The following is a 14754-nucleotide window of genomic DNA, read 5'->3' as shown; positions in this document are numbered from 1 at the left end:
TAACCTTCAATGTTATGTCATAATTAAGTAAAATTCTGGCAAATTAGGAGGCCCAAACTTTTGCATATACACTGACTCTGCGTGCAATGAACGCAAGAGAAGTGACACAATTTCACCTGGTTAATATTGCCTGCTAACCTGGATTTATTTTAGCTAAATATGCAGGTTTAAAAATATATACTTCTGTGTATTGATTTTAAGAAAGGCATTGATGTTTATGGTTAGGTACACATTGGAGCAACGATACGCACCGCATCGATTATATGCAACGCAGGACACGCTAGATAAACTAGTAATATCATCAACCATGTGTAGTTTTAACTAGTGATTATGATTGATTGATTGTTTTTTATAAGATAAGTTTAATGCTAGCTAGCAACTTACCTTGGCTTACTGCATTCGCGTAACAGGCAGTCTCCTCTGGAGTGCAACGAGAGGCAGGTGGTTAGAGCATTGGACTAGTTAACTGTAAGGTTGCAAGATTGATTCCCCGAGCTGACAAGGTAAAAATCTGTCGTTCTGCCCCTGAACAAGGCAGTTAACCCACCGTTCCTAGGCCGTCATTGAAAATAACAATGTGTTCTTAACTGACTTGCCTGGTTAAATAAAGATTAAATAAAGGTGTAAAAAAAAAAAAGTTTAAAAAGAATCGGTGTCCAAAAATACCAATTTCCGATTGTTATGAAAACTTGAAATCGGCCCTAATTAATCGTCCATTCCGATTATTCGGTCGACCTCTAGTGACCATGTAACGCTTTTACAACATACAGAAGTGCGCTGGTTATCAAGGGGCAAAGTATTGGTCACGTTTTTTTAATTGAGAGACGAGCTTAAAGTTTTCTTTACTGACATAGTGTTCACTTGTCTGACCGCTTGCATGATGACGAGTTTCTCACACGACTGGCCTATCTGGGTGATGTTGTTTCTCACACGACTGGCCTATCTGGGTGATGTTGTTTCTCACACGACTGGCCTGTCTGGGTGATGTTGTTTCTAGGCTGAATGATCAGAATCTAGGATTACAGGGACTCTCCTGAGGCTGTGATTAAGAAGTTAGAGCTCTTCTCTGTCTGCATTAACAAGGACAACACACAGGTCTTTCCATCATTGTATGATTTTTTTCTGTGCAAATGAACTCAAGCTTACGGACAATGTCAAATGTGATATAGCGAAGCACCTCAGTGAGATGGGTGCGCAATTAAGCAGATACTTTCCCGAAACGGATTACACAAAAAACTGGATTGGTTATCCCTGCCTCCAGTCCACTTTCATGCCCTGCCTCCAGTCCACTTACATGCCCTGCCTCCAGTCCAATTACCGATATCTGAACAAGAGAGCCTCATCGAAATTGCAACAAGCAGTTCTGTGAAAATATAATTTAATCAGAAGCCACTGCCAGAGTATCCTGCCTTGGCAAATCGCGCTGTTAAGACACTGATGCCTTTTGCAACCACGTACCTATGTGAGAGTGGATTCTCGGCCCTCAGACTGTGTGTGGAAAATGATTTAAGACTGAGACTCTCTCCAATACAACCCAACATTGCAGAAGTATGTGCATCCTTTCAAGCACACCTTTCTCATTAACCTGTGGTGAGTTATTCACAATTTTGAAGAACAAATAAGGTTTTATATGTAAGATGGTTAAATAAAGAGCAAAATGATTGATGATGATTTTTATATTATTATTTGTGCCCTGGTCCTATAAGAGCTCTTTGTCACTTCCCACGAGCCGGGTTGTGACAAAAACTCACACTCATTCTTATGTTTAATACATGTATCGTATAGTGTGTGGGTGTGGCAGGTTTACAATGATGGCAAAAAACAACATTTGAGAGTGTGCTGACCCTGGTACTAGAGAGGGTACAGCTGGAGGTTGAATGTTTGAAGGGGTACGGGACAATAAAAAGTTTGGGAACCACTGCTCTAGGGCAACGGTGTCTATATGGAATTTGTATTTGTGGTCCTGGGAACTGGACCTTTTCTCTCTCATCACCCCTCAAGCTGCCTGCAGGATGGTGTTAAAGTGAATGGTGTAGAGAGGAGGGAACGAACGGGTCAGACTCCAAACACAGCACCCTAGTGTGTGTGTGTGTGTAAGACAAACACAACCTTTTAAATGGAGGGAGTCAACTGTCATTACTGACCGACTACAACACTCCTCCTGATTCCCCTAGAGCAGACTGGATTGATGTACTGCAGCAGATCTGGCTGACTGACTACAACACTCCTCCTGATTCCCCTAGAGCAGACTGGATTGATGTACTCCAGCAGACCTGGTTGACTGACTACAACACTCCTCCTGATTCCCCTAGAGCAGACTGGATTGATGTACTGCATCAGATCTGGCTGACTGACTACAACACTCCTCCTGATTCCCCTAGAGCAGACTGGATTGATGTACTGCATCAGATCTGGCTGACTGACTACAACACTCCTCCTTATTCCCCTAGAGCAGACCTGGCTGACTGACTACAGCACTCCTCCTGATTCCCCTAGAGCAGACTGGATTGATGTACTGCATCAGATCTGGCTGACTGACTACAACACTCCTCCTGATTCCCCTAGAGCAGACTGGATTGATGTACTGCATCAGACCTGGCTGACTGACTACAACACTCCTCCTGATTCCCCTAGAGCAGACTGGATTGCTGTACTGCATCAGATCTGGCTGATTGACTACAACACTCCTCCTGATTCCCCTAGAGCAGACTGGATTGATGTACTGCATCAGACCTGGCTGACTGACTACAACACTCCTCCTGATTCCCCAAGAGCAGACTGGATTGATGTACTGCATCAGATCTGGCTGACTGACTACACCACTCCTCCTTATTCCCCTAGAGCAGACCTGGCTGATTGACTACATCACTCCTCCTGATTCCCCTAGAGCAGACCTGGCTGACTGACTACAACACTCCTCCTGATTCCCCTAGAGCAGACCTGGCTGACTGACTACAACACTCCTCCTGATTCCCCTAGAGCAGACTGGATTGATGTACTGCATCAGACCTGGCTGACTGACTACAACACTCCTCCTGATTCCCCTAGAGCAGACTGGATTGATGTACTGCATCAGATCTGGCTGACTGACTACAACACTCCTCCTTATTCCCCTAGAGCAGACCTGGCTGATTGACTACAGCACTCCTCCTGATTCCCCTAGAGCAGACTGGATTGATGTACTGCATCAGATCTGGCTGACTGACTACAACACTCCTCCTGATTCCCATAGAGCAGACTGGATTGATGTACTGTAGCAGATCTGGCTGACTGACTACAACACTCCTCCTGATTCCCCTAGAGCAGACTGGATTGATGTACTGCATCAGACCTGGCTGACTGACTACAACACTCCTCCTGATTCCCCTAGAGCAGACCTGGCTGACTGACTACAGCACTCCTCCTGATTCCCCTAGAGCAGACTGGATTGATGTACTGCATCAGACCTGGCTGACTGACTACAACACCCCTCCTGATTCCCCTAGAGCAGACTGGATTGCTGTACTGCATCAGATCTGGCTGACTGACTACAACACTCCTCCTGATTCCCCTAGAACAGACTGGATTGATGTACTGCATCAGACCTGGCTGACTGACTACAACACTCCTCCTGATTCCCCTAGAGCAGACTGGATTGATGTACTGCATCAGATCTGGCTGACTGACTACAACACTCCTCCTTATTCCCCTAGAGCAGACCTGGCTGATTGACTACAGCACTCCTCTTGATTCCCCTAGAGCAGACCTGGCTGACTGACTACAACACTCCTACTGATTCCCCTAGAGCAGACCTGGCTGACTGACTACAACACTCCTCCTGATTCCCCTAGAGCAGACCTGGCTGACTGACTACAACACTCCTCCTGATTCCCCTAGAGCAGACCTGGCTGACTGACTACAACACTCCTCCTGATTCCCCTAGAGCAGACCTGGCTGACTGACTACAGCACTCCTCCTGATTCCCCTAGAGCAGACCTGGCTGACTGACTACAGCACTCCTCCTGATTCCCCTAGAGCAGACTGGATTGATGTACTGTAGCAGATCTGACTGACTACAACACTCCTGATTCCCCTAGAGCAGACTGGATTGATGTACTGCATCAGACCTGGCTGACTGACTACAACACTCCTCCTGATTCCCCTAGAGCAGACTGGATTGATGTACTGCATCAGATCTGGCTGACTGACTACAACACTCCTCCTGATTCCCCTAGAGCAGACTGGATTGATGTACTGCGTCAGATCTGGCTGACTGACTACAACACTCCTCCTGATTCCCCTAGAGCAGACTGGATTGATGTACTGCATCAGACCTGGCTGACTGACTACAACACTCCTCCTGATTCCCCTAGAGCAGACTGGATTGATGTACTGCAGCAGATCTGGCTGACTGACTACAACACTCCTCCTGATTCCCCTAGAGCAGACTGGATTGATGTACTCCAGCAGACCTGGTTGACTGACTACAACACTCCTCCTGATTCCCCTAGAGCAGACTGGATTGATGTACTGCATCAGATCTGGCTGACTGACTACAACACTCCTCCTGATTCCCCTAGAGCAGACTGGATTGATGTACTGCATCAGATCTGGCTGACTGACTACAACACTCCTCCTTATTCCCCTAGAGCAGACCTGGCTGACTGACTACAGCACTCCTCCTGATTCCCCTAGAGCAGACTGGATTGATGTACTGCATCAGATCTGGCTGACTGACTACAACACTCCTCCTGATTCCCCTAGAGCAGACTGGATTGATGTACTGCATCAGACCTGGCTGACTGACTACAACACTCCTCCTGATTCCCCTAGAGCAGACTGGATTGCTGTACTGCATCAGATCTGGCTGATTGACTACAACACTCCTCCTGATTCCCCTAGAGCAGACTGGATTGATGTACTGCATCAGACCTGGCTGACTGACTACAACACTCCTCCTGATTCCCCAAGAGCAGACTGGATTGATGTACTGCATCAGATCTGGCTGACTGACTACACCACTCCTCCTTATTCCCCTAGAGCAGACCTGGCTGATTGACTACATCACTCCTCCTGATTCCCCTAGAGCAGACCTGGCTGACTGACTACAACACTCCTCCTGATTCCCCTAGAGCAGACCTGGCTGACTGACTACAACACTCCTCCTGATTCCCCTAGAGCAGACTGGATTGATGTACTGCATCAGACCTGGCTGACTGACTACAACACTCCTCCTGATTCCCCTAGAGCAGACTGGATTGATGTACTGCATCAGATCTGGCTGACTGACTACAACACTCCTCCTTATTCCCCTAGAGCAGACCTGGCTGATTGACTACAGCACTCCTCCTGATTCCCCTAGAGCAGACTGGATTGATGTACTGCATCAGATCTGGCTGACTGACTACAACACTCCTCCTGATTCCCATAGAGCAGACTGGATTGATGTACTGTAGCAGATCTGGCTGACTGACTACAACACTCCTCCTGATTCCCCTAGAGCAGACTGGATTGATGTACTGCATCAGACCTGGCTGACTGACTACAACACTCCTCCTGATTCCCCTAGAGCAGACCTGGCTGACTGACTACAGCACTCCTCCTGATTCCCCTAGAGCAGACTGGATTGATGTACTGCATCAGACCTGGCTGACTGACTACAACACCCCTCCTGATTCCCCTAGAGCAGACTGGATTGCTGTACTGCATCAGATCTGGCTGACTGACTACAACACTCCTCCTGATTCCCCTAGAACAGACTGGATTGATGTACTGCATCAGACCTGGCTGACTGACTACAACACTCCTCCTGATTCCCCTAGAGCAGACTGGATTGATGTACTGCATCAGATCTGGCTGACTGACTACAACACTCCTCCTTATTCCCCTAGAGCAGACCTGGCTGATTGACTACAGCACTCCTCTTGATTCCCCTAGAGCAGACCTGGCTGACTGACTACAACACTCCTACTGATTCCCCTAGAGCAGACCTGGCTGACTGACTACAACACTCCTCCTGATTCCCCTAGAGCAGACCTGGCTGACTGACTACAACACTCCTCCTGATTCCCCTAGAGCAGACCTGGCTGACTGACTACAACACTCCTCATGATTCCCCTAGAGCAGACCTGGCTGACTGACTACAGCACTCCTCCTGATTCCCCTAGAGCAGACCTGGCTGACTGACTACAGCACTCCTCCTGATTCCCCTAGAGCAGACTGGATTGATGTACTGTAGCAGATCTGACTGACTACAACACTCCTGATTCCCCTAGAGCAGACTGGATTGATGTACTGCATCAGACCTGGCTGACTGACTACAACACTCCTCCTGATTCCCCTAGAGCAGACTGGATTGATGTACTGCATCAGATCTGGCTGACTGACTACAACACTCCTCCTGATTCCCCTAGAGCAGACTGGATTGATGTACTGCGTCAGATCTGGCTGACTGACTACAACACTCCTCCTGATTCCCCTAGAGCAGACTGGATTGATGTACTGCATCAGACCTGGCTGACTGACTACAACACTCCTCCTGATTCCCCTAGAGCAGACTGGATTGATGTACTGCATCAGATCTGGCTGACTGACTACAACACTCCTCCTGATTCCCCTAGAGCAGACTGGATTGATGTACTGCATCAGACCTGGCTGACTGACTACAACACTCCTCCTGATTCCCCTAGAGCAGACTGGATTGATGTACTGCATCAGATCTGGCTGACTGACTACAACACTCCTCCTGATTCCCCTAGAGCAGACTGGATTGATGTACTGCGTCAGATCTGGCTGACTGACTACAACACTCCTCCTGATTCCCCTAGAGCAGACTGGATTGATGTACTGCATCAGATCTGGCTGACTGACTACAACACTCCTCCTTATTCCCCTAGAGCAGACCTGGCTGACTGACTACAGCACTCCTCCTGATTCCCCTAGAGCAGACTGGATTGATGTACTGCATCAGATCTGGCTGACTGACTACAACACTCCTCCTGATTCCCCTAGAGCAGACTGGATTGATGTACTGCATCAGACCTGGCTGACTGACTACAACACTCCTCCTGATTCCCCTAGAGCAGACTGGATTGATGTACTGCATCAGATCTGGCTGACTGACTACAACACTCCTCCTGATTCCCCTAGAGCAGACTGGATTGATGCACTGCAGCAGCCCTGGCGTGTTTGATTGATCTGGGTGATTGTTCAGTGGTGATGTGTACTGGACTTACTGAGACAGCAGCTTGCTAAACAGATGACTGTGTGTGTGGCTGTGTGTATGTGGATAGTCCTATAGGACTTTACATGGCCTACGTCTGACTCAGCACAATGCTAGGGCTCTGTCACACCATTCATTTACTCACCTAGACAACACTGATCCTGCCAAGGAGAGGCACAGGGGAGGGGATGGTCACCAATCACAGTCTGACTCAAACTGTACAGTACTGCTGAATTCCCAATTCTCCTAGCCTGTACTATTCAAATTCAAAATGGTATTACTGACAAGAGAGCACTAATAGTAACACTCTGTAGGTCTCAACACAATCAGGCTACATTGCACAGTATATGAAACATCCCTAGCCAACACAAAAAACCTGACAGGACGATTGTCACCATCCCACTGGGCAAAAACTGGTTGAATCAACGTTGTTTCCACGTAATTTCAACGAAAAACTTAAATGTGACGATTTGAATCAACGTGGAAAACTGAATGGATTTGCAAAAAGTCATCTACGTAAGGGAATTTAGTATTTATTTTACCGAACTGTTAAATCCAATGACAAGGTGACTTTTTTGCTTGATTTCACATTAGTTGACAACTCAACCTAATGTAAATGAAAACAAGGTAAATCATTCTAGAGTGGTAATCATTTAACAGCTGCTCTAGCAGAGTAATCCTGTGTATGTCGGCTATCGGATAGGACTCAATTAATAGAAATAGAATGAATAGAATGGGAGTCTTCATTCAAGTCAATGATTCGTCCTCTCTATTCATAAAATGTCTATGCATTTAATCCTGTCCGATAGGTGAAATCCAGAAAGATATTTATTTTTTGAACTGGGCCCTGAAGATTAGCTGTATAAACTACAGTGATGTAAAAAATACACTCACTCTCCTCCAGCCTCAGACTGTCAGACATGACTACAGTAAGAGATCTAGATCCTGTTAAGCAGAACATCACTTCAGCATTCTCTGAACAGAATGGTCACATAGAAATGTATAGCTTAGAACATACATGATTATCAGTCTGGTAGAATTGGCTATCATGTTAGTTTCATTCAATACATTTCTATCTACCAGTTGTAGAAATATTTCAGTCTCACTGAATAACACTAGTTGTTTGCATTCTATAAATTAACAGGAAATTAAAAAATAATACATTCAAGGAGAGAGATGACAGCAGCCACCTTGACGATCAGTTCAACCTCAGGTTATTTTTCTAGGAGAAAATAAAAAAATGCAATTGAGTCAGTGTTGCAATTTACATAATTTCTCTTGCTAATCACATAATCAAATTTGACTGGATTGGTTTAGGGTGTGTTTGCTATAACAAGCCATCTGCAATGCAGGTCCAATTGCAATACTGTATTTTCTAATGTAATTCTGTCATGGATTATGGTAGCTAGTTCTACTTCCCACAGAGATCATGGACCATTGGGCAAAAACTAGTTAAATCAACGTCGTTTCCACATCATTCCAATCCAATAATTTTAGGTGATGTTGAATCAATGTAAAACTGATTGAATTTGAATTCATCAACATAAGGCAATTTCTTCTTTTTTCACCCAACTTTGAATCAATGAATCCAATGGCATGGGGACATTTTCTGTTGAATTCACCCGTTAGTTAACAACTCAACCAAATCTGTGCCGCTGTTCAACATAAATAACTTGGTGGCGGTATGCAACACATACTAAAAGGAGTAAGAAAGCATTGTAACAAAAGGTGTAGGCTCAGAGGAATTGAGTTGGGTCATTTGGTCTTCACATCCCAGTAGGGACTTGATAAGAGCTGGGTGTGACAGTATGCTGTGGTCTCAGCGCTGAATTCCTGGGAGGCCAGAGCTTCCTCATTTGTCAAATTGTGTAAAAGCTCCAGACTTCGGTTAACCCATTGGTATCATCTAATTTTTAAAATCTGTTTCGAGAGACCATCTCAAACAAAAGACCATATCACATCGAGAGAGAGAGAGGGAGACGTTCACTATCAAGCCTAAGGTGTGTTGTAGACTTGTGAGATCTGCACCATAAATCACTGAGGGTTAGAGACCATCTCCAACAAAAGACCATATCACATCGAGAGAGAGAGAGGGGTGAGACGTTCACTATTCAAGCCTAAGGTGTGTTGTAGACTTGTGAGATCTGCACCATAAATCACTGAGGGTTAGAGCCTATTTGAGTACTTCTATTTGCAATACACACCTAAAAGGGTTCTTCGGCTGACGCCGTAGGAGAACCATTTGAAGAACCCTTTTTGGTTCCAGGTAGAACCCGTTTTTCTAAGACTGCAGTTTAGTGAAAGTCATTCCCACAAGCACTTTCCATTGGACTAATAAGTCTAAGACCATTCCCTGTAGTTCTTTAACTACAGACCACCGTTCTTCTTGAGAAGAACACTATTGACTGATGGTTCTATATTCTTAGTAAAGACTAACTGACAGAGTATAAAACCTTTTTGCTTCCAGATATTGCCTTGCTTGTATTATAATGCTTTACACTTGACAGCCTTGTTGTCTCAATACACACATTCACGTTTACATAAGTGTTTGGAATAAATCACTGTTGATGGGCTTTGCAGGCATTTCTTTCCCCCCAGAAGACACAATTCAACTCCCCTTCCACTCGTCATTGAATCGCTGCTGGCTGATTTACACAGCAGATCTCTAAACCTATGTTAAAACAACAAGATTTGACAAGGTATTCGATAGTCTTTGCTCAGAGTGCCCTGCCAAGGTCAATATTGAAGAAGGGATCCATAATGAATTGTGTCTGTCACTGATCTGTGTTCTGCCTGATGCGTGCTGTTTAAAAAGCCTTCTGGAAAGTCAGGTAGAGTACAGTAGGTATCCCGAGTGGCGCAGCGCTCTGAGGCACTGCATCTCAGAGCGAGAGGCCCTGGTTTGATTCCACAAGCGGCCGTAATTGGGAGTCCCATAGGGCGGTGCACAATTGGCCCAGTGTGGTCCCAAGTTAGGGTTTGGCCGGGGTCATGGCCGTCATTGTGAATAAGAATTTCTTCTTCACTGACTTGTTAAATAAAGGTTCAATAATAAATGAAAAAGGTATGCATGTTCAGCAAGCTCAGTAGGCCTCTTTTCCCCACTGAGGGCCTATCATCACAATACAGAGAAATAACTACAAACAGATGGCAAATATGGAAAAAGTGTCAATGTGGATTTTTACACAATAACATGAAAGTCAGGTTAATGCAAATTCCATCGATGAATCCACATAGATAAGTTGAGCATTTGAAGACCTGAGGTTCCCTGAGGCCAACTGAGATTGCAAGGTTAGCCTGTTCCTTCATATACATATTATCAATCTGGATCTGTGTAATGTAAATACATACTAGAGGTCGACCGATTAATCGGAATGGCCGATTAATTATGGCCGATTTCTAGTTTTCATAACAATCGGAAATCGGTATTTTTGGGCGCCGATTTGCAGATAAAAAAATATATATATATATTTTATACCTTTATTTAACTAGGCAAGTCAGTTAAGAACACATTCTTATTTTCAATGACAGCCTAGGAACGGTGGGTTAACTGCCTTGTTCAGGGGCAGAAAGACAGATTTTCACATTGTCAGCTCGGGGGATCAAACTTGCAACCTTACAGTTAACTAGTCCAACGCAAAAATGACCTGCCTCTCTCTCGTTGCACCTGACTGCCTGTTACGCGAATGCAGTAAGCAAAGGTAAGTTGCTAGCTAGCATTAAACTTATCTTATAAAAAACAATCAATCATAATCACTAGTTAACTACACATGGTTGATGATATTACTAGATATTATCTAGCGTGTCCTGCGTTGCATATAATCTGACTGAGCGGTCAAACAGCACTTTCGGGCGTTTTGCCAGCAGCTCTGTGTTGTGTGTCAAGCATTGCGCTGTTTATGACTTCAAGCCTATCAACTCCCGAGATGAGGCTGGTGTAACCGAAGTTAAATAGCTAGCTAGTTAGCGTGCGCTAATAGCGTTTCAAACGTCACTCGCTCTGAGCCTGCTAGTAGTTGTTCCCTTGCTCTGCATGGGTAACGCTGCTTCGATGATGGCTGTTGTCGTTGTGTTGCTGGTTCGAGCCCAGGGAGGAGCGAGGAGAGGGACGGAAGCTATACTGTTACACTGGCAATACTAAAGTGCCTATAAGAACATCCAATAGTCAAAGGTTAATGATATACAAATGGTATAGAGGCAAATAGTCCTATCATTCCTTTAATAACTACAACCTAAAACTTCTTACCTGGGAATATTGAAGAATCATGTTAAAAGGAACCACCAGCTTTCATGTTCTGAGCAAGGAACTTAAACATTAGCTTTCTTACAAGGCACATATTGCACTTTACTTTCTTCTCCAACACTTTGTTTTTGCATTATTTAAACCAAATTGAACATGTTTCATTATTTATTTGAGGCTAAATTGATTTTATTGATGTATTATATTAAGTTAAAATAAGTGTTCATTCAGTATTGTTGTAATTGTCATTATTACAAATACATTTTTTTATTTTTTATTATTATTATTATTTTTTTTAAATCGGCCGATTAATCGGTATCGGCTTTTTTGGTCCTCCAATAAATCGGTATCGGCGTTGAAAAATCATAATCGGTGGACCTGTAAAACATACAATGGCAGTGAACATCTGATCATCTCAAATCTAACTGAATGGAAGGCTTGTCTATGCCTGAGATTGGAATTTGTTCAAAACATTGTGACGCGATACATAACAGCTGGATCGCCCTCTGGAGGGGCTGTGTCGACATCAAAAGGAACATTTTCTACACAACAAAATCTGGGCTTACATTTGTCGACAATCTCTGCCTTCATTGATTTGACTACTGATTTGACTACAGTTGATTTGACTACAGTTGATTTGACTACAGTTGATTTGACTATTGTTGTCAGGACATGGAAGTGAAAGAAACCCAGGCCTTTGACTGTGTGGTTTCATTCACATCGTTTTGCCTACTCTACCACGACCACATCTATAGGGTTAGTTAGTGTATGGCACATATTGCACTGTGTGTACCCGTATCATCATGGGCAGAAGCATAGACATCTATTCTCATACCCACATTATAACTGCTGATATTTCTGGTTATTACAAGCCATTAGATGTGACGAGATGACTCATATCAGAAGACGAACCCTGAAGCAGCACATTCTCTGAGGTATACATCGGTGTCCTGGAATTTATCAGGTAACATTGACAAACAAGGTAGGCTATGGGTTCTTCTGAGGGTTGAACACTCAGTACAACATTCTGTACGGTTCTCCTGCTCTCTATACCCCTGTATGATTCCTCTACAAAAAAATGCCTGATGTCACTAGTAACATGATGTTCATGCTACAAACAACTTTTACCTGTCTGTGACGTTTCACATGCAACTGCATGCACGGCCATGACATGAGAAAATTCCTGCCCTAATCTCAGGCACACTGACTCACTCTTCTTGAGACAGACACGTGTTCAGTTCTCAGCCAAACAAGCCTACCACTGCTTCTCAAAAACGGTCAGTTGTATTATGGATATAAATATAGCACACGTACCTCCATTTCCGCAGCCCAGGATATTCCAGAACTGCATATTTGTAGGCTATTTACATGTAAGAGTATTTCCAACTGGTGCAAATCACTTCTGTCAGTGCTACTGAGCTGATAACCTGACACCCTCTTACCAACACACCTGGCCCTCCTCCTCCTGGCTTCCAAACTCCTCCCTTCACACACTAGCTTTAACTTTACACCAGCATGCACGGCGGCAACAATGATACTGATCGTGGAAACAAACACATAGATGATTCAGGCATGCAGATAAAACCATGCTGCTTGCCTGCAATCATACGCAGAGTCAACAAATCAATGCAACTCATTGTAAAAAAAAAAACAATAATCATTACAGTTTATGAGCAGTCTCTCCTGTTTGCACTGTAGCAGTAACTGAAGAAAGCTCAATATCTGTGAACCTCTTAACACAATCACGGTTATTATACATGTTTTGTTACATCGTAATATAGTTGTTGCCTTGTAATTGCCTATGGAGTTTAGCAGTTTGTTATTAAACAAGTGGAATAAGGAACAGTCTATCCTCGACTTGTGTAATTCCATCAGCGTGTCAAATACAGAGGATACTGGGGTCTCCTCTAATCTTCCCCTGCAAGTAACGTTATACCTTACTCAGGTCCTTTAAACAACAGCATGCAGAATGGCTGGGGCTGAGCCGGCTACAGAACTATATCATGCAATGACATACAATGTAGCGAGCTCTCCAAACAACCATGAGAGTTGTTACAATTTGTAACATCGTAACAATGTTGTAATCACTTTTTTTTGTTTTAAACTAGCATTGTATCATTTCCCTAATGTTGCCACTCGAAATGTAGCCACTCGCTGCACACTATTTGAATAGGACATGCTGTGTTCCCTGAACCTTGCACCTAGGCGTGAGAGGTTCGGACACTGCACCACTGTTTACAGAAACATGCATATTCATCTGCATAAAGGATATATTCCCCTTTTCGCCATCAAATGAAACCGTGTTTTCTTCACCAAAAACGCAAATTAAAGTAGGCTAACTGAATGCCCCGACTCTCACTGCAACCCATTGTCAATGACCGGGGTCTTACTATGCTAACTGGCTAATGTTAAAGTTATTTAATATCCTCCACATCATTCAAAACTGTACAAGGCCACGTTATACTCACGTATATCTTTACTATTGAAGATCCAACTCAACTGTTTCCGTTAACCGGTCTCCTATCCTGCAAATATGTGTTCCAATCCCGTAATAACCGTCTGGCTGTGTGTGGTTCCCTCTCCGTTTCTGTTTCTCCACAACACCGCGCTCTAGCGCCCTACTCTCGGTAACCACTGACACAGCAGCACTGCATCCTAATACTTCCAATATGGCTGACGTGTAGTGACCATGTAGTGACCGTGTAGTGACCATACCCAGTAGAAACGGCCGGAGAGTTCAGTGGACTCACTGACCATCTCAGCTGGCAAAAAAAATTAATCAGAACTTGTTCTACTTGTAAATAGCTTTTCACATGACAATTACATCAATGAGAATGACAGTACTGCACAAAAACGTATTTTCTTATACTAAAGTGACTAATACAAATGATATTGATATTGATATTACAAATAGCTAAATACATTAGAAATAATATTATTTTGCAATGCAAAAAAAAAAGCATTGACAACTGAGTTCTCTGTGGTTAAATAGACTCACATTTACATGTCATTCACACCCACCCACAGACACAGCAAGAGAACTCTGTGTTTCCATTGTCTAACAGACACATCCCAAAACATTCCTTTCATTAGCTCTCTGCATAATACTACAACACACAGCAAGCCAGGCCCATAGCAGAGACCCAGTCGGCATACTAAACGACACTCTATTCCCTAAATAGTGCAGTAACTTTGCACATAGCCTTACGGGCCCTGGTCAAAAGTAGTGCACTTTATAGGGAATAGGGTCCCATTTGGGATGTCCCCAGGGTGCATAATTATTATATGTATATGAAAGAAAGCTGACTTGCAT

General features: G+C 44.0%; 1 protein-coding gene across 7 annotated transcripts in view; it reads right to left on the bottom strand.

Moving 5' to 3' along the window:
* Positions 1-14133, bottom strand: part of LOC110507293 (focal adhesion kinase 1) — a 149110-nt gene extending 134977 nt beyond the window's left edge. For 3 of the 7 annotated variants that reach the window (XR_016484031.1, XR_016484033.1, XM_090188520.1), the window contains exon 1: positions 13910-14132. Coding sequence is in view for 2 of the 7 variants with exons in the window: in XM_090188502.1 (XP_090044628.1) it covers positions 12756-12792 (37 nt within the window). In the remaining 5 variants the exon portion in view is untranslated. Of the gene's footprint in view, positions 1-12755; positions 12902-13909 lie in introns of those variants that run through there. The other 4 variants (XR_016484029.1, XM_090188502.1, XM_090188512.1 and 1 more) reach the window with 2 other exon arrangements.
* Between the last annotated feature and the right edge of the window lie 621 nt (positions 14134-14754).

This window comes from Oncorhynchus mykiss, chromosome 2 (assembly GCF_057628025.1).
Source record: "Oncorhynchus mykiss isolate SJ-2025 chromosome 2, ASM5762802v1, whole genome shotgun sequence".
Lineage (NCBI taxonomy): Eukaryota > Metazoa > Chordata > Actinopteri > Salmoniformes > Salmonidae > Oncorhynchus > Oncorhynchus mykiss.
Note: the sequence above shows the minus strand (reverse complement) of the source record. Positions and strands in the feature narration are given on the sequence as shown.